Here is a 22675-nt window from a genome sequence, read left to right on the forward strand (position 1 = left end):
AGCCAGCAGATGCAAATACAGTAGAGAGACTCTGGTTACTCAGTAAAAAGAGCAGTGCTAATTCAACACTTGGAGAGAATGTTTAACATCTTCCAGGGTGTATTCGGTCTCAGAATACTCTATAAGTGTTGAATTAACCTTGACATTTCCCCCCTGTACATGTGGTTGATTGTCCAGTCATCCAGCTTTCAACCCACTTTGCCATTCTGACCTTTATCACTACCTTGCCTGACATGCACACGCACATTCTCCATGCTCGTTGTGAGTTGCGACCATGTTCAGTTCCATGACAGTTTTTAAAGGTTTCTTTGAAAGTCAGTACAAGCCAAACCACAAAATATTTGCTCACTATCTGCATTCCTCCATATCCTGCTGCTGGACTATGTCCCTCACACACACTCACATGCACGCACGCACGCACGCACGCACGCACGCACGCACGCACGCACGCACGCACGCACGCACGCACACACACACACACACACACACACACACACACACACACACACACACACACACACACACACACACACACACACAAACATCATGGCTCCAGCTCCATCTTCTCCTCATTCTCTTCCTCCTCCACTACAGTTTTCATCTCACCCTCTCCCCTCCCAGGCGCCGGACTCACAGAGCACATGCACACACGCAGACACACACACAGACACCCCTCTCTACATACATCCTACCCCACATCACAGCTTCACCTCTACGCTGCCCACCTCTTCCTCCTCCTCCTCCTCCTCCTCAGCAACAACCTCCATCTTTCTCTCTTCGTCCTTCACCTTGCCCTCCATGTTGCCCTCCTCTTCCTCCTTCACCCAATCCTCTCTCTCCTCTTCCTCCTTCCCCCCATCCTTGCCCTCCTCCTGTCTGCTCCTCATGCTGGAGAAGACGCTGGTCAGCCGTCCCCTGACGGAGCTGGACAGGTAGAAGTAGAGCACGGGGTGGAGGAGGAGGTGCAGTATGGCCAGCAGCAGCGTGCTCTCCTTGGCCAGGAAGAGCGAGCGGTGCAACGCGCAGTCCTCGATGATGCGCGTCTGCGTGAAGGCGTAGGGCATCCGCACGGCGTGGTAGGGCACGAAGCACAGCACGTAGGCCAGCGTGACGCCGGCGATGCTGACGCTGGCCTTGCGCGCACTGGAGCGGTGCTCGCGCTCGGCGTGCCGCCGGCCCCACAGCTGCTTGAGGACCAGGCCGTTGGAGAGGAGCAGGATGGCCGACGCGTTGAGGAAGATCATCATGCCCAGGAAGACAGACAGCAGGTGCCAGTGCTGGCCCAGCTCCGTCTTGAGGTCGGCACACTTGAATGAGGCCGGGGGTCCACGGCCTCGTTCCCCACCGCTACCCGCTCCCTGGGTCCCCATCCCTGCACACAGTAAAAAAAACAGGGGTGTTGATATTCTAGAGAGTGTGTACTTACATAGTATTATGTAGCATTTATATACTGCCCTACAAAGGCAAAGTGCAGTAACTAAGTACACCAACACTGAAACTGAAAAAAATGGTTTGATATTGTAGTATATGGCAAATTCGACATAGCTATATCTAAAACGGGATGGCCAGTGTAATTGCAATTTGATTACAAGACGATTACCCACCAACTCCTTATTAAGAGTAAAAATAAAACCGATGTTTTTACCGTATGTTGGCAGGTCCCGGCCCCGGTCCGTGTGGTGCCAGTCGTCCCGGATGGGGATGGCCATGTTGGGCACGTTGATGAAGAGCACCAGCAGCCAGACCACGGCGGCCATGAGGGCAGCGAAGCGCGGCTCCTGGAGATGGAGCAAGGCCAGCGATCTGGAGCCACGGCCGCCATGGAGCTGCAGGTAGCGGCTCATGCAGACGAAGGCCAGGAAGGTGATGGAGGCGTACATGTTGATGTAGATCAGCACCGCCGTACACTGGCAGTGGAAGATACCCAGTGAGACGCCAGCACCGCCGCCGCCGCTGTTGGCATCAGTGTCCATAACCTTGGTTCCCCCTCCAAGTGACATGTTCGTGTTGGCGTCCATGGCGCTGTTGATGCCCGTGCCCGTGACCTTGGCGCCCATGCCCACAAGGTCGGTGGCGATTTTGAAGGGCAGCGCCAGCATGAGCAGGAGGTCGGCGACGAGCAGGTTGATGAGGTAGACGTTCATGCACTTCTGGGTGGCGCGGGCGGTGGCGTGGGCGCGTACGAAGGCCCAGAGGGAGAGCAGGGCGCCCGCCGTGCCCAGCAGGAAGATGAGGATGTAGGCTGCGGCGAAGGGCTCCATGGGGCTGCTGATCACACAGCTGCTGCTGCTGCTGCTGCTGCTGGAGGTGTTGGATGAGGAGGGCCGGAAGGAGGAGGTGGTGGCCATGGTCAGCTGGTTGGTGGTGTAAAGCTGGAGGAAAATATCAACCCTGCAGAAAGGAAAGGCAAGGCAAGACAAGGCAGGTTTATTTGTACGGTGTAGTTCACTTCATACATGAAGAAAGAGGAGAATGGTTTAATGATTTTGTCATTTCAAACTTTAACAGAGTTCTGAAATCAATATGAGATTTGGTGGAAATATCAAACCTGCAGAACCATAAATCAAGGCAGGTGAATTTGTACTGTAAAGTCCATTGCTTGCACAAAGAAATGGAAAAGATTCAAGAAAGGATTTGTGAATTAAAAGCTGAAGTCACATTACACACGGTAGACTGAGCGACCTTCAAAGACCTCTTTAAAGGTTACTGTAGCAGTGGCCCCAACACTCCCCCTTAGGAAATGAAATGTCCCTGCAGCAGTGTGAACACACTCTAGAAACCACAGTATTTCAAACCCATAGCATCCACACCACAGAACACGAAAAGGACCATCAAAGAACATTTTAAAAGTTACTCTAGACATATAGAAGAAGAATATCACACTTAAATATCACACAATTATCACTCTTAACTCATGTAGGTGCTGGACCAACAAAAAATAAACTGAAAAGGAATAATAAAGGTATGCATGGTGATACATGCTCCCAAATGTGGGTTTATTAGCAAAATGTTTGGTCCCATTGGGCAGCCATGGCTTACTGGTTAGGGAGTGGGCCTAATGGATCAGAGGGTTACAAGTTCAAAGTTCACAGCACTTAACCTCACATTGCTGTAATGATTATAAGTCGTTCTGGATAAAAAGCGGTAGCAAAATGTAATGCATATTATCCTTCATCAAAGTGCAATGACCTCTTTTATTTTTACTTTCAAATTGCCCACATGGTTGGAAAAGACACATGCCACTGTACCTCAGACCCTGGGTGGATGACTGGGTGACTGGATGACTAGACTCCGGCGGGCGGGTGTGGGTCTGATCACGTCACTGGGGCCCTCCACACACTCACGCATCAGACATCACACGCATCACACTACTGTAGCTCAACAGGAAGTGGTGAGATGGTTAATGCTGCTTTCTTGGCTTCTTTTTTCTCTTCTATTTTGCACTGGAGACTGTTAGAAGATGAGTCACTCTCAGCCCTGAAAAACAGATTTTTTTTGCAAAAGAAAATGGAACTGTAATGTTAGGCAAACATACAAACGTTGTGACATTATTATTCCATGACAATTGTGTTCAAATCCTGTTAATGGGTACTGTAAACATGTATTAATTCATCGATATTCTGAAAATGTATAGCCCCATTCAATTTTCTTGTTCAATTCTTTGAATGTTGAATTAATACTATGAAGTCATATGTGCTAAAATAATGCTAATTAAACTCTGTAAGTGTTAACTCAACATTCATAAGTTTAATCAAAAGTTAATTTGGGATCATATATTCTCAGAATTGTGTTGAATTAACACTGCATTTTTACAGTGTAGAACACACATGTAGCAGACATGACAGTAATTAAATTAGTTCTTTTGGCTTTGTCAAAGGACAGAATGTGTTCACTGCCTGTCAAATCCACAAACATGAACTCACTAACTCTATCTCTTTTCCTCCACATCCTGCTACTCTCCACCCCTAGCCCAGTGTTTCTCAACCTTTTTTGAACAAATACCCCCTTGGCATTATCGCAAGCCTCCCAATGCCCCCTGACCGCATCATAAGACTGACAACACCCCCCTTAGTATTAAAAAAATAAATAGACTAATGCCCCCCAATGGCAACAAAGCGCTGCCCACTCTCAGCTGTATCCTTCTCAACGCCCCCCTAGAGCTCCCCAACGCCCCCGTGGAGAAACACTACCCTAGCCAGTGAAAGTATGGCAATATGGCAATAGAACTTCAGTCAATCCCTTTAACATGGAAGACATACCATCGATGACTGCTTATCTAAGTTCTCTGCCGTTACAGATCCATGAATCGTCTTAATTTTTTAATGGGTTTCTATAACTCTTCATTATATCAACTAGGTATATGGTAAAAAAAAAAAATCCAATCACCCAGTGCAAGATAAGCTGTGCTTAACATCCACAGTCTGATTTTAATATCCATATTATATACATATCAATGCATCCTTTTATGGTGTCTGTATACGAAACAGGAACAGAATGCAAATACTGACCTGATGTGACTAACTCTGTCTGTCTGATGTCTAACTTTCAAACTGCCTGGCATTTCAATGTCTCCAATGTGACAAAGTCAGACCAAACAAAAGCACCTTCTTTGCCTATCATCCCTGATTGGTTTGCATGTATCAACTTCTCAGATATCACATCAGCAACACAGCACGTTTCCCACAACCCACATACAGAATAATAAGCTTCTCCGGATTTAGAAATAGAAAATGCAGCACAATTGTTTAACGGTCACATATGTGTCTTTCAGATAAGAGGCATTGGCTCTGAGAGAGAGAGCGAGAGAGAGAGAGCGAGAGAGCGCGCGAGAGAGAGAGAGAGAGAGAGAGAGAGAGAGAGAGAGAGAGAGAGAGAGAGAGCGAGAGAGAGAGAGAGAGAGAGAGAGAGAGAGAGAGAGAGAGAGAGAGAGAGAGAGAGAGAGAGATATCTCACCACATCTTCTGTTTGCAGTTGTGTCTGTCGTCTTTATTAGCAGTGTGGCCACAGACGTCTGGCTGACGTGAGGGCCATCATGTGCATCATGTGACCGCTAGGCTACTGAAGGCACTGAGAGCACAGGAGCCTGTAGCTGAAACTGCTCGATGTCAATCTTCAAGACCTGCCCTCCGCCATAGCTTGCACACTGCAGACTGATGAACAGAAGTTACAAGGAAAAGAACAAGAGAAAGAGAAAAAAGGAGAGACAGCGAAGGCAAGGCGTGTGAGAGGAAGAGTGAGTAAGAGGTAGACAGAGAGTAAGAGAGATTGTTAGAAAGAGGAAGAGACAGCTTCAGAGAGAGAGATAGAGAGAGAGAGAGATTCAGAGAGAGAGATTGAGAGAGAGAGAGAGAAAGTCACACAGGCCCTCCTCGACTTTGTGTTGCAGTGCTGTGACGTCACGTGTCGTGAAAGAAACCCGAAGTTTCCAGATCCTGTGTCGAGACAAGCCACCACAAACAAACACACCACCCAGTTGTCACCTCTGTGGCTGGTGGGCCGTCTATGTCAGTTCCTGTTTTCGTGGACTAGATTTTCAATGCTTGAGCTGCCTGTGTGTAGTCTGAAGTATAGCCAAAGCACATAGCTGAAAGTTTCATTTTTTTCTAGGAAATACTGTATAAAAAGTGTGAACGAAAACTGAGGTTGTGATGATTCAGTCATTAGGCCTGAGACGGGAATTGGTGGAACTCAGTGCTTCACTTTGTGGTTGTGTCTGCGGTGAAATATAAAACTGAAGGTGTCAAAAAATCCTCTGTCACTCACCGAAACTGTCACTAATACATCACTGTGCTTATGATGTCCTCAGGATTATCACAAGCCTCATCAGACTCAGTGGCCTTCCTGTGACAAACATTTGATGGCGTGGGGCTTTTTTTTAGGTCATATCTCATCCTTGTGGGGGCTTTAACAGGAAGAGATGAAACTGTATCTAAATCCCCCCCACCTGACTTTTCTGCGAAGTTCAATATCATCATGATCTACATTACATACAACCTAAAAATACATTGCAGTCTGTGTAGAAGACAGCCCTCCTAATCTATTACCTACACGGCCCCATAGAAGGTCAGTTGCGCTAATATACTCCATGCATATTTTTGACTAAGACAAGGATGTATGAAAGTAGAGGCTACCACAGTGGAAATGCTTCCTACGTTGCAGTGATAGCTTTTAAAGATTATTTGACAGTATTCAAACTGGACAAGACATACTGTGGGCAAACTGATATTGAGGTGATATATTCATACAAGTCGACAATAAATACCTTCAGTAGTGTGTGTGTGTGTGTTTGTGTGTGTGTGTGTGTGTGTGTGTGTGTGTGTGTGTGTGTGTTTGTGTGCATACATTGTGGTGCCTTGCTTGTCCTCAATTCGTTTTTTTTGTTCAAAATGGACTTCCACAAAAGAGGCTTTACTTGTGCATCAAGCTGTTTGCATGTGCAACCAGGGGAAACAGGTGCCCAGGTGTCTTTTCAGTTCCGCCATGGTCACAGTTGTCATGCCATCCTCAACACAGTTCAATGGGTACAGCACGTTCTTGTTCCAGAACAAGCAGGGACTGTGCCATCACAGTCGATCGTTCAGTACTTTTGTCACACACACGCACATGGTATTCTATTATCCAATATATAGAGTCACTGTAGCAATGTATGTACATTTAAATAGGTGTGAAAAAAAAGACTTGCGTGCGTGTACAAGCATGAGGCTCTTGCGAGGCAGGCAAAGCACAGCCTAAAAAACAGCAGCGTGAGGAGAAATGTCAAGGTCAAGGGTCAAGGTCAAGGTAATTCGTCAGGAAGCGTGACGGGTGTGATGAGGAGCCCGTTCAGAGGCTTCAGGCTCTCCCTCTTCATGGACAGTCTCCGCACCTCCGTCATGGCCGACGCCAGCTCCTGTGGTGGAGAAGGAGGCGTCTTCCTCAGGCCCAACTGGATGAACAAACAAATAAATTAATTAATAAATGAATTAAATAGCCTATTATATTTAAATCATCTTCTTTCTGTCCACCGTATTACTACATCCACAAACAACACCCATTTCCAAACTTCTCTGCTACCAAAGACGCTCTCTGCAGCTACCACAGGGTATTCGGTCTGCTAGTTTAGGCCAGTGGTATTCCACATTTTTGGAGCCAAGGCACACCTTTTTCAAGGACAAAATGGCAAGGCACACCACCAATCGTATATCCTAAAGGATAACTTCTGCCAATTTCGACATGCAGTTGTAATGCTCACACTACCCTGGACTTGTCAGTACCTGAGTTTTTTTTTTCTTCTTCAGCCTTATCCGAGATCATGGTCATTGTAATGGGGGCGGCAGGCGTATGTTTACATTTAAAAAAACATCTTAATTTATTCCCAATAACATCCGAAAGGTTATGCAACATCAGCAGGCAACTAGCAAACAGTGATACCTTTTGGGATAATATTTGGAGTAGGCCTACCGGTATGTTAAGAAAGTTTTTAACGTAGGCCTACACAAAGTCTGCCACCATTAGAATAGCTCAGATCTCGGAGAGGACTCGAAAAATGCAGCATCACCGGGGCGGGTACTGACAACTCAAAGGTATAGCGTGAGCAATACAACAGCATATTGAAATTGGCAGAAGTTATCCTTTAACTGAAAATAAAACCCCATTGCCTATATTAACAATGTACAGTTATTCTATAATTTTCCAGGGCACACCAGATGATCTCTCACGGCACACTAGTGTTCCTTGGCACAGTGGTTGAAAAATACTAGTTTAGGCAACCAAAAACAAACATGGCCGACCCGACTGTACCTGTTGCCTGAAGGCCTTGCAGAAGATGAAGTAGATGAGGGGGTCCAGGCAGGCGTTGCAGACGGACAGCAGCACGGTGGCCTCCTTCAGTGTGTAGAAGGCGTGCGCCCAGGCAAAGCAGGTGAGCCGCTGCTTCAGGAAGGCGTAGGGCAGCCGCACCAGGTGGTACGGCACGAAGCACACGCAGAACACGCTCACCAGAACCAGCATGTTGCGCTTGGACCTCTCCAGTTTCTGGCAGGACTGGGCACCGCCGCGCTGCACGGTAACAAGAAAAAAATGGACCGTCAGTCTTGAGGAGTTAACTTATATGAAGGCAGATCCAGAGTATTTACAACACAGGGGAGAGTCAGTCATTTACAACACTGAGGAGAGCAAATTAACTCTAGTGGAGTCGAAGGTGTAAATTCTGCTGGTGGACGGTGACATTTTAAGTCTACAGCTCTTGATATTTAAAATACAAATATATTATGTAGAGTAGAGTAGAGTTACCTCTGTTAACAATTCACTGGCCAAAGAGTAAAATGAATCCTATATTTGAGTAGGACCAAATGTTATCTGAATCTGTTATAACCTTATTTTCAACAAAATTGTAATAACCAAGTCTTAATCTCTGTAATGTCATAGCGATGCTGTTATGATTTAGTTCAGCTTTTTCAACAAGTAGTGAATGGGATAGCCAGCAATCCCATCTGTATGAAAGGGATGTCATTTCAAACAACTTTATTTTAACCATAGGCAAACATAATGAGAAGGCAAAACAGCCCAGTTCTAGCTACTCTGTCAGAAACCAACAGAAACACAAGTATTACACAAAGTCTTAACCCTTTCATGCAGAGCCTCTATTATAACCTCATTGTCACCAAAATATCAATGACCATGCCTTCTTCTGCTATATAAGGCTCTCTGTATTGCCATAGCAATGTTCTTATTATGACGTTTAGTCTTTACAGCAAAGAGTAAACTGGCCCACCAGCCAGCCAATCTACATCAAGAGGCTACGAGGTGTATATTAATTCTGGAATATATAGTGTATGCACATAAATATATAATATATATAATACTATGTAATATATATATAATGTATAACACTGTTGCTTTTTTTACTGTGTGGACCTGTCGGATCTTCTGTGCCTGGCGCAGCCGCTGCCTGGTGCCGTGGTAGAGGAAGATGAGGGAGATGAGGACGAAAAAGAAGATGGCCGCTGAGGCGGTGTGCACGGCCTTGTAGAGCCGGCTGACGCTCTTGCTGTGTAGGGACTCGCAGCCCACGCTGTGTGGGGGGAGAGAGGTGGCGCTGTCCATTGGGGAGGAGATGAAGGACACCACCATGTAGGCGAAGGACGAGCCGCCCAGCAGCGTCCAGGTGACGATGGATATCATGCGGGCGGCACGAGGGGTCTGCAGGGGGTGGGTCTCCAGAGGACGGACGATCTTCAGGTACCTCGTAGAAGACAACAGGGAACAACACTGAATAATAGAAGACTGCAATAGAAAAAATATCACACAACGTGACATGACACTTTCATCCATATAGCCAATAGAGGAAATAGTTGCAAAATTATTTTTAGGTCCAAAAGGGGTTCCCAGTTGAAAAAGTTTGGGAACCACTGCATCAAGGTGTTAGAGTGAGGAATGGGAAATTAATGCGATTGCTTGACAAGATACCATATGGCAACAGTCTACTCTTTTCTGAGGAAACTAGAAAATGTCACACAAGGAAATGTCACACTGATGTGTCATGTGGCGCCTAGTAACAACAAGAACAGCAACAAACAAACAACACAAAAGACAAGAAGGCTGCAGTATACTTGTGTCCATTACTTCCTTGTCCTCTCCAGACAGACAGACAATGACCAATTAATAACATGTAGGTAAATAATGTCTGTAAAGGTTAGTCTATTTCACTTTTACATTACATTACACTTGCACTGACACTTTTATTTACAGGCTATTGGTTACAGTCTCTGTGGCAATGTGGGGTTAGGTGCCTTGTTCAAGCCATGGATGAAGGTAAAGGAAGAGGTAAGGGTGGGATTCGAACCTGCAATCCTCTGATCTTTAGACCACCTCCTTAACCTTTAGGGCACAGCTGCCAATATGGCACCTATCACAAGTATTATTTGTGGCCTCAGATTCATGTTCAAGTGATCCAACTGATTTCTTCTCACTGATCACTAAGCAGGTCACTTCACTCTTTATTCAATCCATTTTCTGTGGATTTCGAGTATCAGACAGTGAGAATTCAGACAAGGGCAGTACATATCATTTCTATACTGTATGTGCAAGTGGCATGGTGTTCCCTCCCAGATGCTCTAACCACATGGTAGCTCTTTAGTATACTGTAGGAGTGGGAAAGGATCTGTACACTGCTTGCAAAAGACTTAATTTATTAGGAGCAACGTTTCAATCATAGATCTTCTACATGTGACATTTTTTTGATCTGGCACCTGCTGATGCTATTTTGCTGGATATGCGCACTTTCCACTACATTGAGTAGTATTATTAATGATTATTATTACTTCCCAGCAGCTTTGTGGAAGCGGCCCTTGATAAGGCCAGTAAGGGCTATAAAATAAAATGCTCTGCGACCGCTATTCCAGTTAGGGCCACTAACCCACGACCTACATCACAGTGGAGGCCAATATATTAATTTGGCCGTACGGTTTAGAGCAGTCGTTCTCATACTTTTTTTTTTGAACAAGCACCCCCTTGACCTCATCATAAGGCTCCCAATGCCGCCTTGACAACACCATAAGCCTGCCAATGCCCCCTATAGTATTCAAAAATAAAATAAGCCCCCAATTGCAAGAGCCCCTGTAGAGCCCTTGTTAAGAAAGATTAGTCTCTAGGGTGAGTGAAGTTGATCTTTTCAGGAAAATCTTGTCCTTCTATGGGGCCCCGAGCAAAACCCACCAAGTGACCATATTCTCTCTAAGTGTGGTATAGCGTGATTGAGATGTTGGCCAGGGGAAGTCCATGTAGGTTACGTTGGTCAGAGTCTTTTTGACATTTGTCTGCTCTGCCCACAATGCACAGTTTGTGCTCATTTGGTCTAAGGACTCTGGATCAGAGCCGTGACCTTCGGAAAAAAACATTAAGATATCAATTGTAACAACATCTATTATCAAAGGTCTCAAAATTAAATATAGGGATATCAAAATAGTTTTTTAGGCATATTCTATGCCATTATTGCATTTTGTAATCAGTTAGAGAGAGTGCATTTATAAATTCCACAAAATGTGACAGAGCATCTGCAACCATGTGTCTTCCACCAGCAGCACACTGTATAAACACCTACGACACATTCAACTCCATTTCTATCACGAGTTACTATGTAACATACAACTTATGTAAAGCTGCTGTCGGATAGAACTCTCCAAATTATTAAATGGCATCTTTAAACTCCCTTCCCGACCATCATGCAAGCACCAGCTGTGTACCCTACATAATACTGTACACATACAGAATGAATAAACCTAACCAGATTTGGCTGGGCCCAGCACAAACCCATCTGAAAGGGCCTCTCCACCCAATTCATACAATGTAATGAGAAGCCACTTCTGCCCCCAACTTCTTGGGCTAGGGTCCTAGGGACAACTGGCCCCTTTGTCCTGCCCTGACAACTTCCCTGAACCAACCTGTTGGCAGTGATATATACCAGCTGAGCAACCATCTCTGTAGATACTGTGTCACTTCTCTCTATTACCCTGTTGCTACCCAGGAAGTACACAGTAATTAGGACACTGTAAAACAAGGTGTTGCCTACTGCACTTCATGAAGAGTATACTCTGTGGAGGTAGAAGGTTGAGGTCAATTTTCCTCAGGAAAAAAAAATCTTGCATCTTGAAGGTGGAGGTCACTCAAGTGTACCTGCTGTCTTCCTACTGACCTGGGGTTTGAACCTACAACCTCCAACCTGCTGATCCCTTCCCAACTCCCTAACTACCAGACATACACTACCTCTTGGCGGATCTCAGTACAGTTAGCTGTTGGTGGCGATGTGCTCCATGAAGAGGATGCTGGCATACAAGCCATGTGGGATTCGAACCTGCAGCCTACTGATGTCAGTACAGTTGCCTGTTGGCAGTGATATACTCCATGCCATGAAGAGGATGCTGATGTGCATGCCATGCGGGATTCGAACCTGCAACCACCTGATCTAGTTACCTGTTGGCTGCGATGTACTCCATGAAGAGGATGCTGGCATACATGTTGAGGTAGAATGCCGAGGCCCCGAAGCTGCAGTAGAGCTGGCGCATGGCGGCCGTGCCCACCAGATAGTTGGCGATGCGCAGCGGCAGGCACAGGCTCAGGATCAGGTCAGCGATCGCCAGGTTCTGCAGGTAGACCGTGACCGAGGTGGCGGCGCCCCTCTTGCCCTGGCAGAAGTACACCTGGAGACGCAGAAGTACACTGTAAAGTCTTGCAGTGCTAATTCAACACTAAGAGACAGGGGCGATTAACGGCACTTACTGTAGCGCTATTACACTCTCAGAAATAAAGGTACAGAACCATTGCGTCGCTTGGGTGGTACCTCAAAAAAGAGGTGACAGATTCACATTGGTCGACATTGCAAGAAACTGAACGAACCTCTTTTTTGGGGTACCAATCAAGCGACACAATGGTACTCCCCTTGAAGGTACTGCCACAGCGACAAGTTCTGTACTTTTATTTCTGAGAGTGTACTGTAACATATCATTTCCACAATATCAACACACTATTGCAATAATTACATGGTATTAGCGTTTCTCATTGGCAGTAGTAAGAGTTTTTTGGCCAATTTTGCTGGGGGTTTTTCACGGTGGGCCGGGGGCTGTATGGGGAGCTGGAGAAGGCATTGTAGGATCACCACTGCTCTGCATCGCCACACAGGGCTGGACTGGCCATCTGGCATAGCCGGTATTTCCCCTCATGGGCCCCTATTTTTAGAAATGTAAAATATATATACATATATACTGTGTAGGATATATATATATATATATATATATATATATATATATATATATATATATATTAGGGGTGGGCATAGATTAATTTTTTTAATCTAGATTAATCTCACTGTAATTATGAAATTAATCTAGATTAATCTAGATTAATCTATATCAAAATGGCTCATTCAGAATAGGCACGCTAGCGAAATAATGACGAAAAAAAACCTAGGGGGGTTTCTTAAGATGGCGCATTAGACCAGAGCTCATCTCTTTTTTTCCCAAATGCATCTCATCATCAAAGAAATGGTTGATATTTGGCAATGAAAAAAAAGCAATATTTGAAAAGTGTTTCGAGTATGTTAGGAAGCATTTACAGTCATAATATACTGACATTTCAAAATGAACATTGCTATAAATTGTAGAGGCAAATACAGATAAATCTATATCAAACATTTAGACTATTTAAACAAAATGACAAACAATTCAGCATTTCTAATGGGCAGAGAGAGAGAGAGAGAGAGAGAGAGAGAGAGAGAGAGAGAGAGAGAGAGAGAATTAATCTGCCACTGACTGTAAAAAGGGCAGCGGCTCCTTTAGAGAGGGAGGAGCTGCGCAGTAGGTAGGCTACAGCAAAGTCATAGCCAGGCTACTAGATTTCTAGAGCTAGTTCTAGACCCTAAAGCACTGGCCCACATCGATTTGGCCTAAACCTGACAGTTGTTCTCTGCGTTAGAATGCCAGCGGAGTTACAACTCCAAATGAATTCAGTTTGCAAAAAAAAAAAAAGTCAAGCGCGACGACCGCGAGATTGGCTTTATCACGCGCAACAACCGCGAGGTGTATTAGAATACCGTCTGACAAACATGAGTCGCAAATGCGCGATCATAACACAAACATTCAGCGACAGTAGATATTGACAGTTTCAGTTTGACAATCTTCAAAATGTATATCAAACGGAATGTTTTGCAATTATGGCACAGGCAAGATTTCTGGAACAGGACTGTTGTTTGTGTTCCATGCAATGCGTGAGGAAATGTAGGCTATAGCCTAGGTTATGTCGGGCTGGTAGGCTAGGCTACACAATGTCTGCTTCACCTCAAACAATAAAGTCTCTCTAGTCTACCACTTATGAAAAAGCACTAAAACAACACCTACCACGGCAGAGAGATTAATGTTTACAGCATGCAAACCCTGTTCCTATTTAGTAGGTCTGCTGAGCAACAGCTGGAGAGGCGAAGCGACTGGAGGGCAGTCTGAAACCGTCTGTCAATCGAACGCTATGGTGACACGCATCCCCAAACCTCAAATCCATATTTTGAAAAGAGATTAACGTGCGATATTTTCTTTGTCGCGCGACAAGAGTCTCACATTATCGCAGCACGTTAACGCCAATAACGGCCCACCACTAATATATATATATATATATATATGACATTTCTGAAAATAGGGGCCCACAAGGGTGCGGGGCCCACCAGAGAGTCAGTTTTTCGGTGCTAATTATGGAGTGGGGGGGGGCCTTTGATCCAAAAGTGCCCGGGCCCTATTTCCCCCCAGTCCAGCCTTGTCGCCACAGAGAGTCGATTTAACACGAGAAGTACACCTTGAGGGTAAGATGTCAAAAGTACACAGTAAAAACCGCAGTGTTAATGCAACACTAACAGAGTCAATTTAACACCTCCTAGAGTTTATTTGGTCCCCGAATACTCTCTAAGTGTTGAATTAACACTGCATTTTTTACTGTGTAGAAGTATTACATTACACTTACAGCCAATGCATCCTATAGTTATCACAGGGTAGGTTACAGTCCCTGGAGCGATGTAAGGTGAGCGGTAACTGTACATCACCTACTCAGTGAAATCATCTGTGTCGAACAAAACCGTGGCAGGTTTCTTTTTTGTAACTTTTATTTTATTTTACTTCTACGTCTATTTCCTAGGAAAAACATCCGGCCCATTAATCCAGCATTCAGCCAAACTCATTTGTCAATTTGTAGCTTATTGTTGGTGAATTATGAGAGGGTCCAAAAATAGTCCTTGCAACAGCAACTGCATCATAAATCTTGGGTACTGTTGGCCTCTAACATTGGGGGTGTCAAACTGAACAAATTTTGAATAGTGTACATTTACTTTTGACCTTGACCCCTGACCTTGAGTGTGAAGCCGTTGAGCACGAGGCTGACGAGGAAGACGATTGCGTAGCCGGAGATGAAGACGGGGTAGGCCAGGACCTGGGCCCCGGAGCTGTTGCAGTGCGGCTCCATGGCCACCTCCACCGGAGCTGGGCTGACGTTCAGACCGGGACGGAGGGACATGGCAGTGGTGGTGGAGGTCAGCAACACTTGAGCGTGTGAGTTGTTCATCTGCAAGAGATGAGGAGATGAGATATAGAGAAAGGGGAAGAGAGAGAGGGAGAGAGAGAGAGAGAGAGAGAGAGAGAGAGAGAGAGAGGTCTATTTTGTGAGGTGGTGTGAGAGCCGCGTTTCTCTGTTCCACCACAATGAAAGCCAACATCTCGCCTTATGGCCAAAACTGTTCTTGGGTGATGATGATGGCTGTGGATGTGGTTTCCAGAACGTTATACAACTATGCAGCCATTTATGCAGAGACGGAGTCTTCCATGCATGCTTATGCAATTGTTTTAAACATTTGGTAACACTTTATTTTAGGGATACATCTATTAGCACTAATACATACAATGTTAATGCCTGCATAAGTACCTTGTAAGGCATGTACTACGCAAATGCTAAGGCCTACTAGGTCCTTACTAAGGTTAAATTGGTAATAAATCCCTTAATGTGCATGAACAAGACATTTGCAAATACATGCCTAATAAATGTTTGATTTTGCTTTGTACATGCTTTACAAGTTACTTACAGGAACATTGTATGTATTAGTGAATAGATGTATCCCTAAAATAAAGTGTTACCAAAAATTTGAAGCATTGAGCTTTATGGGCGGTATATCCATGTGCTGGTATTCCAGCTAACTCGAAACCCGCAATCCAAAATTCAGCTTGGCACGCTCTTGGAACAGGAAATGCAACCCAACACCATTATGTAACCACCCATGTTATGCCACAAGCGACATATAAAGCTTTCAGTGGACGTTTGTTCATGTAAGGCAATTGGATCTCAATGTTTCATTGTTTGGAGTGGTGTTCAACAATGAGGAACCCCCAGGTGGAATCGTTTCCTCTCTCTCGCTCCACCACATCCTTTCCCAAGCCTCTCTTCCCGGGCATCAGTTCTCATGTTCCACTTTTTATTACTTAAGGTGGTTGAACTCATAAAGTTTACACACACACACACAAACATGCATGCATGCACGAATACACACATTGAACATTCAGTGTTTACACACACACGTATGCATGCATACACACACATTCGCATACACACATGCACACACACACACGCATACACGTGCGCACACACTCACGTGTGCACACACACACACACACACACACACACACACACACACACACACACACACACACACACACACACACACACACACACACACACACACACACACACACACACACACACACACACACACACAGAGTTGCGAACAAATGTTTATATACGTACGGTACATGTATATACAGCATGTAAATCTGTGTTATGTCTAAGTGCTAATACATTGATTTCCTTCACGATCAATTAATAAAGTATACCCCGCACTCTAATCTATTATACAACCTACTGTAGGCTACATAAACACATATATGACTGGATGTCAACGCATGTCTCTTTGTTTGGAGAATGTGCAAAGTCAGGTCTTGAAGAAGCTACACAATGTCTCTGAAAAGAGTAGGCTATTGATTTATCTAGATTCTAGAGGCTATATCAATGAATAAAATATGTCCTGCACTCTAATCTATTATATACAACCTACATAAACACAAAACATTTTGTCTTTATGTTCTTTTCTATGGGCAAGAGAAACTTTCCAATGTTTTCTCTGTTTTCTAATTTACGAAGTGAACACGTTCAAAATCCCACAAATTCATCAGATATTACCAGATTCCCACGTGTAAGGTGTTTCTGTAAAGCATAGATCTGCACTATCTGATGAATCTATGACTAACTAAATATGCCCCTGGGCATTGTAGTCACATAGGTGCATAGGATGCTCATATATTCTGTAATATAACTTCTCATGACTCAAGTGTTTGTATCTATTTATTTCCGCAATGACTATTATTTAGGGTGCGTGTGTAACAAAATTGGCTGCTTTTGTTTAGCAAAAATAATAATAAAAAAAGAGTGTCCTGGGACCTTCATTATGTTGATGTTAAAGTTTCCTGCCCTCTAGGACCTGTGCTAAATATTGTGTTGGCCTCCATGCAGATACTCTCCCATCCCCCATCAGTAATTCATTTTTTTTTTACTTACAGTAGTAATCTGACCAATATTTCTCAATATACATGACCTCAGAATATCAATACAAGATTGTATTGATGACTGACATTTCTTGATGAACTCTGGAGCTATTTTGTTGTCACAATAAAGATTGGATTAAGGGGGCAACCACACAGACACAAAATTACATAGACCCAAAATATCGCCAGGAGATGTTCATGTTTACTTCCACATAAACACCTAAGCAGGCTTTCACTTAAAATACCATGAGAGCTGTATTCCAGAATAGCTGTGCCCATTCAGATGATCTGCTTGAAATTTTTGAGCCAAAGTTACTCAAAACACCTAAACATCTCTTGTGCAAAATAGCCCACCTGTTCTTCAAGAGAACATGCAACTGACTGCTAAATAATATGAGAATATGCATGAGAATAAGTGATAAAAAAAACCTCAGTACTTACTCTTGTCCCTTAATACTCTCCTTTGTATACAGCTGTCAGAGTCAAATTGAGTCCTTAAAATGACCTGCATATATGAAGAAACACGTTCATGTCAGCCAGCTATCCATTTACAGACAGAGAGGCAACAGGGAGTATGTGTGCGTTGAGTGTCTGTGCATGGGCGTGCGTTACGGTGTGTCGTGGGAGAGAAAGAGCGATGTGATACAGTGAGAGACACAGAGACAGAGGGAAAGAGAGAGAGACAAGAAAAAGGTCGAGAGAGAGAGGGGGGGGGAGGAGGGTTATGGTGTGTGTGTGTGTGTGTGTGTGCGTGTGTGTGCGTGCGTGCATGCCAGTGTTAATTTTGTCAGCTTTTTTTGATTTAGTCGTAGTCTTAGTCACAATGACGAAAATCAATTTTAGTCTTAGTCATATTTTAGTCATTGCCTTCCCAATTTAGTCTTAGTCTTAGTCTAAATGACGAAAATCAATTTTAGTCTTAGTCAATTTTAGTCATTTTCGTCATTTTAGTCAACACTGTACATTACAGAACTTCTCCACACACTTTTAATATATATCATTGACTGTAGAGAATAAACCTTCTCTGCACACTGCTTCTCTTTTTAACATATATCACACTGTACAGAATAAAACTTCTTCACACACTGATTCTCCTTTTCTGTATTTCATTTTATACCAGTGTTAATTTCGTCAGCTTTTTAAAATTTAGTCTTAGTCTTAGTCACAATGACGAAAATCAATTTTAGTCTTAGTCATATTTTAGTCATTGTCTTCCCAATTTAGTCTTAGTCTTAGTCTAAATGACGAAAATCAAAAAAGGGCATTGACGAAATATTTTAGTCATAGTCATGGTTGACGAAATTAACACTGGTGCATGCGCATGCATGCGTGTGTGTGTGTGTGGGCGTATGTGCCTGTGTGTGTGTGTGTGTGTGTGTGTGTGTGTGTGTGTGTGTGTGTGTGTGTGTGTGTGTGTGTGTGTGTGTGTGTGTGTGTGTGTGTGTGTGTGTGTGTGTGTACGTGTGCTCGTTCGTGATAAGGTCTCATAAATGATGATTCAGGGAAATTAAGTGCATAGTGGCGTTTTCTGCCATTTGCAAACAAACAAGTAACATGCAAAACTTCAAACAGACTCTACTGGAATTACTGGAGCATAAAAACATGTTGGAATTTAGAACTTTTATTACCAAATTACTAAAAATATATCCTATGATGCTAAAGGGGTTGTTTCATCTCCGCTTCACCAGGACACAAAAAGATATTCTCTACATATCTTTGTCTATATCTATTTTTGTATTTGTTTGTTGTATTGGTTTACATGCATATATTCCTGGAAGCACAACTCTTTAATATGATCCCACAATGCACAGACGTCAGTGGAATGTGGCTCTGCCTGTGGAGCAGGTGATGGTACCTACTTCCTCATTCGCTCGGCAGGGGGCTGCCCCCGGCCTGGTCACTTCACTCCATGCAAATCTAACAACAGGTAGCCACATACCATATCAGCCTACTAAATGTACTTAATGGAGTGTACTGTGTGTTCAGGCAATTAGCGTGCCTACATCCCAAGGTAATATCGCCAGTCTGTATCAAAGAGGAGGTTCATAGGGGATTATTTATAGCTCAGTATTTTGTGTGCCTTGGGTGACAAACTTCAATAAAAACTAAACACAAAATCCAGACATTCTGCCCAGACAAGAGTGTTGAAATGAGCAGCAATACTTCCATATCAAGATGGCTAATACAGTGTAATTTTCTCATGCAGGTCATCTGCTATTTTCTGCGAAACAGTGCTACCTGCTGGTTATAGGGCTGTAGTGCGACTGCATTCCATTCATCAACAATGAGGAGCAAGGAAACATTCATAGTCAAGATGACAAAAACAAAAGCCCCCCCCCCCCCCCACACTCACACATACACACACACATACACACTTGTAGGGACTAAAGCCCTAAATTCTCTGCAAAGTTGACCAAATGTGGAAGTGACCATATACTGTACATTTCGACCAAGCGCCATTGCAAATGGCATGGTACAGTAAATGGCTCCTCCTGTAGCATGTCTGAATTTGTAAGTCTGCAGATGGCACTCTAAGGCAATGTCAAACTCAGATGTGAGGAGAGGTGAGATGAGCATCTGCCATGTGATGAGTTATTAAAGGTGCACTGTGTCATATTCTTCATTTATTTCCATGCTGCTCATTCACAAATGTTACCTTTTTCATGAATACCGAGTGCTTACCACCACCATCAAAAACTAAGTATTCATTAGGACTGGACAAATGACACTTTTCATGGGCTACATAAAAAGGCTACTGGTAGTGAATATTAGTTTATTACTCAATAAATATTTATGAAAAGATTAGGATTAAGTAGCACAATGAGCAGCACTCTGGCCACAGTATGATTCAGTAAAATCTTGTCTGAATGACAGTTGGTAATGAAGGATAGCAAATCTGATTAGGCCTTGTTGAATGATGATCCACTGAAACAATGTTGAAGACATTTTTTTCTAAGGTTTACAAAACAACTTTGTTCTTCTATCCTTGAAATGGCCATGATGAAACCAACCTGGCACCAGACATCTATAAGTGATACTACTACCCATATTTGCTGGAAATAAATGGCAAACACTATTCATTTTTCTTCTTATTTACATGCTTTTTGCGTCTGTATTGTGTTTCATTTATTTTGCCACTAACAGTCTGTTTTGGTTTTAGATGTATGTTTGGGATTTTAAATTATATTGCTTGTAAACAGCCTGCCTATTTTGGACACCAGATGGAAATTAGCTGTTGGGCTACAATCTGGCACATTTACATATATGCACATGTATTTATATGTTCATTAATGTGCAATGTCCTGAAGAAATACATGAAATGAAATGAAATGAAATTCAAGCTTGGTAAGTAGGAGTTCTGTAAAAACCATCCATCCAACCATCCAACCAGCCAACCACAAACAAACAACAAATAAACATCATAAGAGTACATGAGCATCTCAGTCCACACTTCAAAACAGAATGTCTGACTGAATGTGTGACACAACAAAACTGACACATTTCAACATATTATTGTGGTTTCATGTAAAGTTGTGCAGTGAAGTGAACAGCATCAAGAACTCCTACAAAACACATCAAGATTTGTTTTCAAAATAAAATCCAAACACAACAACAACAAAAACAAGGACAACACTCACCGTAACAGTGTTCTCCCAGTCTGGTGTGCATCAGGTAGCATATAGTCAAACTTCATGGTTTTGAATGCTGCTGCCAGTGTGCACAACCAATGCAGACTACTCATCATGTACGTCATTATGTGACCTTTTTTTTTTTTTTTACCTAGAAGCAACTCACATACACCACCAGAATCAGCCACAGAGATCTGAGTCTGCAGAACAAACCAAAGGAACAAGCACAAAGCTAACCACACCACACAGCAAATGTAGGCCTGACAGGTCATATGCACAATTATACCAGCAGCAGAAGCAGATAAGAGCTCAGGACCACTCAACGTGGAAATATAGGGCACCGAAATCAGAAACACAACGTGTACTGTAACAATAAAAATTACTTTCAAGAATGTAGTTGGCTTAGTGGCCCTATTTTTGTTCTTACTATAGCCTAATGTAAGCTGAAGCTTCACAAATAAAAAGAGAAGCTATGTGAATAGTTTGAACATTGTTTGGCATCTTCACCCCTCTTTTTTCTTGCCTTTACGCATTTTTGCAGGTTATGATGCACCAAACTGAGAATGCACTACACAGCATGTCTGTCAGGAATCAAATGGCAGTCCATGTAGACGTGTGTGTGTGTGTGTGTGTGTGTGTGTGTGTGTGTGTGTGTGTGTGTGTGTGTGTGTGTGTGTGTGTGTGTGTGTGTGTGTGTGTGTGTGTGTCTGTGTTTGTGTGTGTGTGTGTGTGTGTGTGTGTGTGTGTGTGTGTGTGTGTGTGAGAGAGAGAGAGAGAGAGAGATATGAGGGGCGAGACACACTGCAGCAAAATGTAAACTCCAAACCACAAGTCATGCTTCCTTAAAACAGGTTGAGTGACCAAACAGACAAAACAAATGTAATTGAACTCAGTAAACAGCAGAATAATAGACCTAAAGAATCCCATGGGGATGCAGGTTCATGTCCGACCTGGGTCATCTCCCAATCCTTCCCCACCCCCAAATGAATGAAAGCACTTAGATTTGAATCTTCCTCATAGCATGGATGGTGAGCGGCCTGCATGAAGAGTTCTCTGCATTCGGGAACATCACCATTGCTAAGGTACCTGAAATTATCCACATCAATGCTCCCTTCCCCTCCCCACCCCTCATGTCCAAACACACAATCACACAGTTATAATTATATTAGGCCTATGCCTTCTTCTCCCCCCTTCTCTCTGCCACCATCTCCTCTCCACAGGTGCAAAATATTTCACTATTAAATGAATTTTAGATCGTCTCTGATTTAAGTTCATTCATTCATTTGGGGGTGGGTAAGGATTGGGAGATGACCCAGCTTGCTGACTACAGAATTGTTGGCACGAATGAAAAGCAGTCAGAGTTTGAGAAAGTCGAGCAGTTAATCCAGGTCTTGATAACAGATCTGATGTATTTTAAGTTTAAAATAGATAACATTTTTTTAAAAAAAGGTGTCACAAAATATCTGATTTTAAGGGAATCAAATGAAAAACATTATGCAAATCATTGGGGCCTACTATAATGAAAATCATGTACAAACCATAATTTAAACAACTATTTGATTACAACAAGGCTTTTATCTGCATATTGAAGCAGCCCATTAAAATTCATTAGAATAGAGAATCTTTGCTTAATGTGCAGCATACCTACACAATCTTCATGCACCTTTTAAAGTGGGAGATGTCTTAAAAGTTCTTTGAATTTTCGCATGTCTATAGCCTACATGTTGAGAGTGGCTGGATTATGGATTCTGGATTTTATTGTTGGTGGTGCTTTTTTGTGTTTTTGGCCAAATAGTTTTGCAGACTGATGCATCAGATTGTACGCTTGAAATTGTGTTGAGCAGGCCTAGGGCGGCTATCCTAGGCCTATGTCCCCAATGTAATGGAAAAGAACGTTGATGTCATAGACACATATTATAGAACGTTCAAACTAGAATGTTCAAACCAGAA

The 22675-nt window shown here is 43.3% G+C and overlaps 1 protein-coding gene across 3 annotated transcripts; it reads right to left on the bottom strand.

Annotated features, from left to right (window-relative positions):
- Positions 1 to 506: 506 nt before the first annotated feature.
- On the bottom strand, positions 507 to 17704 carry gpr171 (G protein-coupled receptor 171). 3 transcript variants are annotated; one of them, XR_010035789.1, is made up of 7 exons: positions 17538 to 17704; positions 14860 to 15072; positions 11950 to 12176; positions 8896 to 9223; positions 7780 to 8037; positions 4954 to 6925; positions 2920 to 3477 (listed from the first exon to the last, which is right to left on the bottom strand). XR_010035789.1 is itself a non-coding variant. In XM_063204880.1 (4 exons), the coding sequence occupies exons 3-4, from the start codon at positions 2346 to 2348 to the stop codon at positions 699 to 701; spliced, it is 1377 nt and encodes a 458-aa protein (XP_063060950.1). In that variant the 5' UTR covers positions 2349 to 2391; positions 3249 to 3477; positions 4954 to 6771; the 3' UTR covers positions 507 to 698. The 3 variants fall into 3 exon arrangements, 1 of the variants encoding a protein (XP_063060950.1); XR_010035788.1 differs by having other exon boundaries at positions 8887 to 9223; XM_063204880.1 differs by lacking the exons at positions 7780 to 8037; positions 8896 to 9223; positions 11950 to 12176; positions 14860 to 15072; positions 17538 to 17704 and adding exons at positions 507 to 1372; positions 1646 to 2391 and having other exon boundaries at positions 3249 to 3477; positions 4954 to 6771.
- Positions 17705 to 22675: the final 4971 nt, after the last annotated feature.

The sequence above is a fragment of the Engraulis encrasicolus genome, chromosome 8 (assembly GCF_034702125.1).
Source record: "Engraulis encrasicolus isolate BLACKSEA-1 chromosome 8, IST_EnEncr_1.0, whole genome shotgun sequence".
Lineage (NCBI taxonomy): Eukaryota > Metazoa > Chordata > Actinopteri > Clupeiformes > Engraulidae > Engraulis > Engraulis encrasicolus.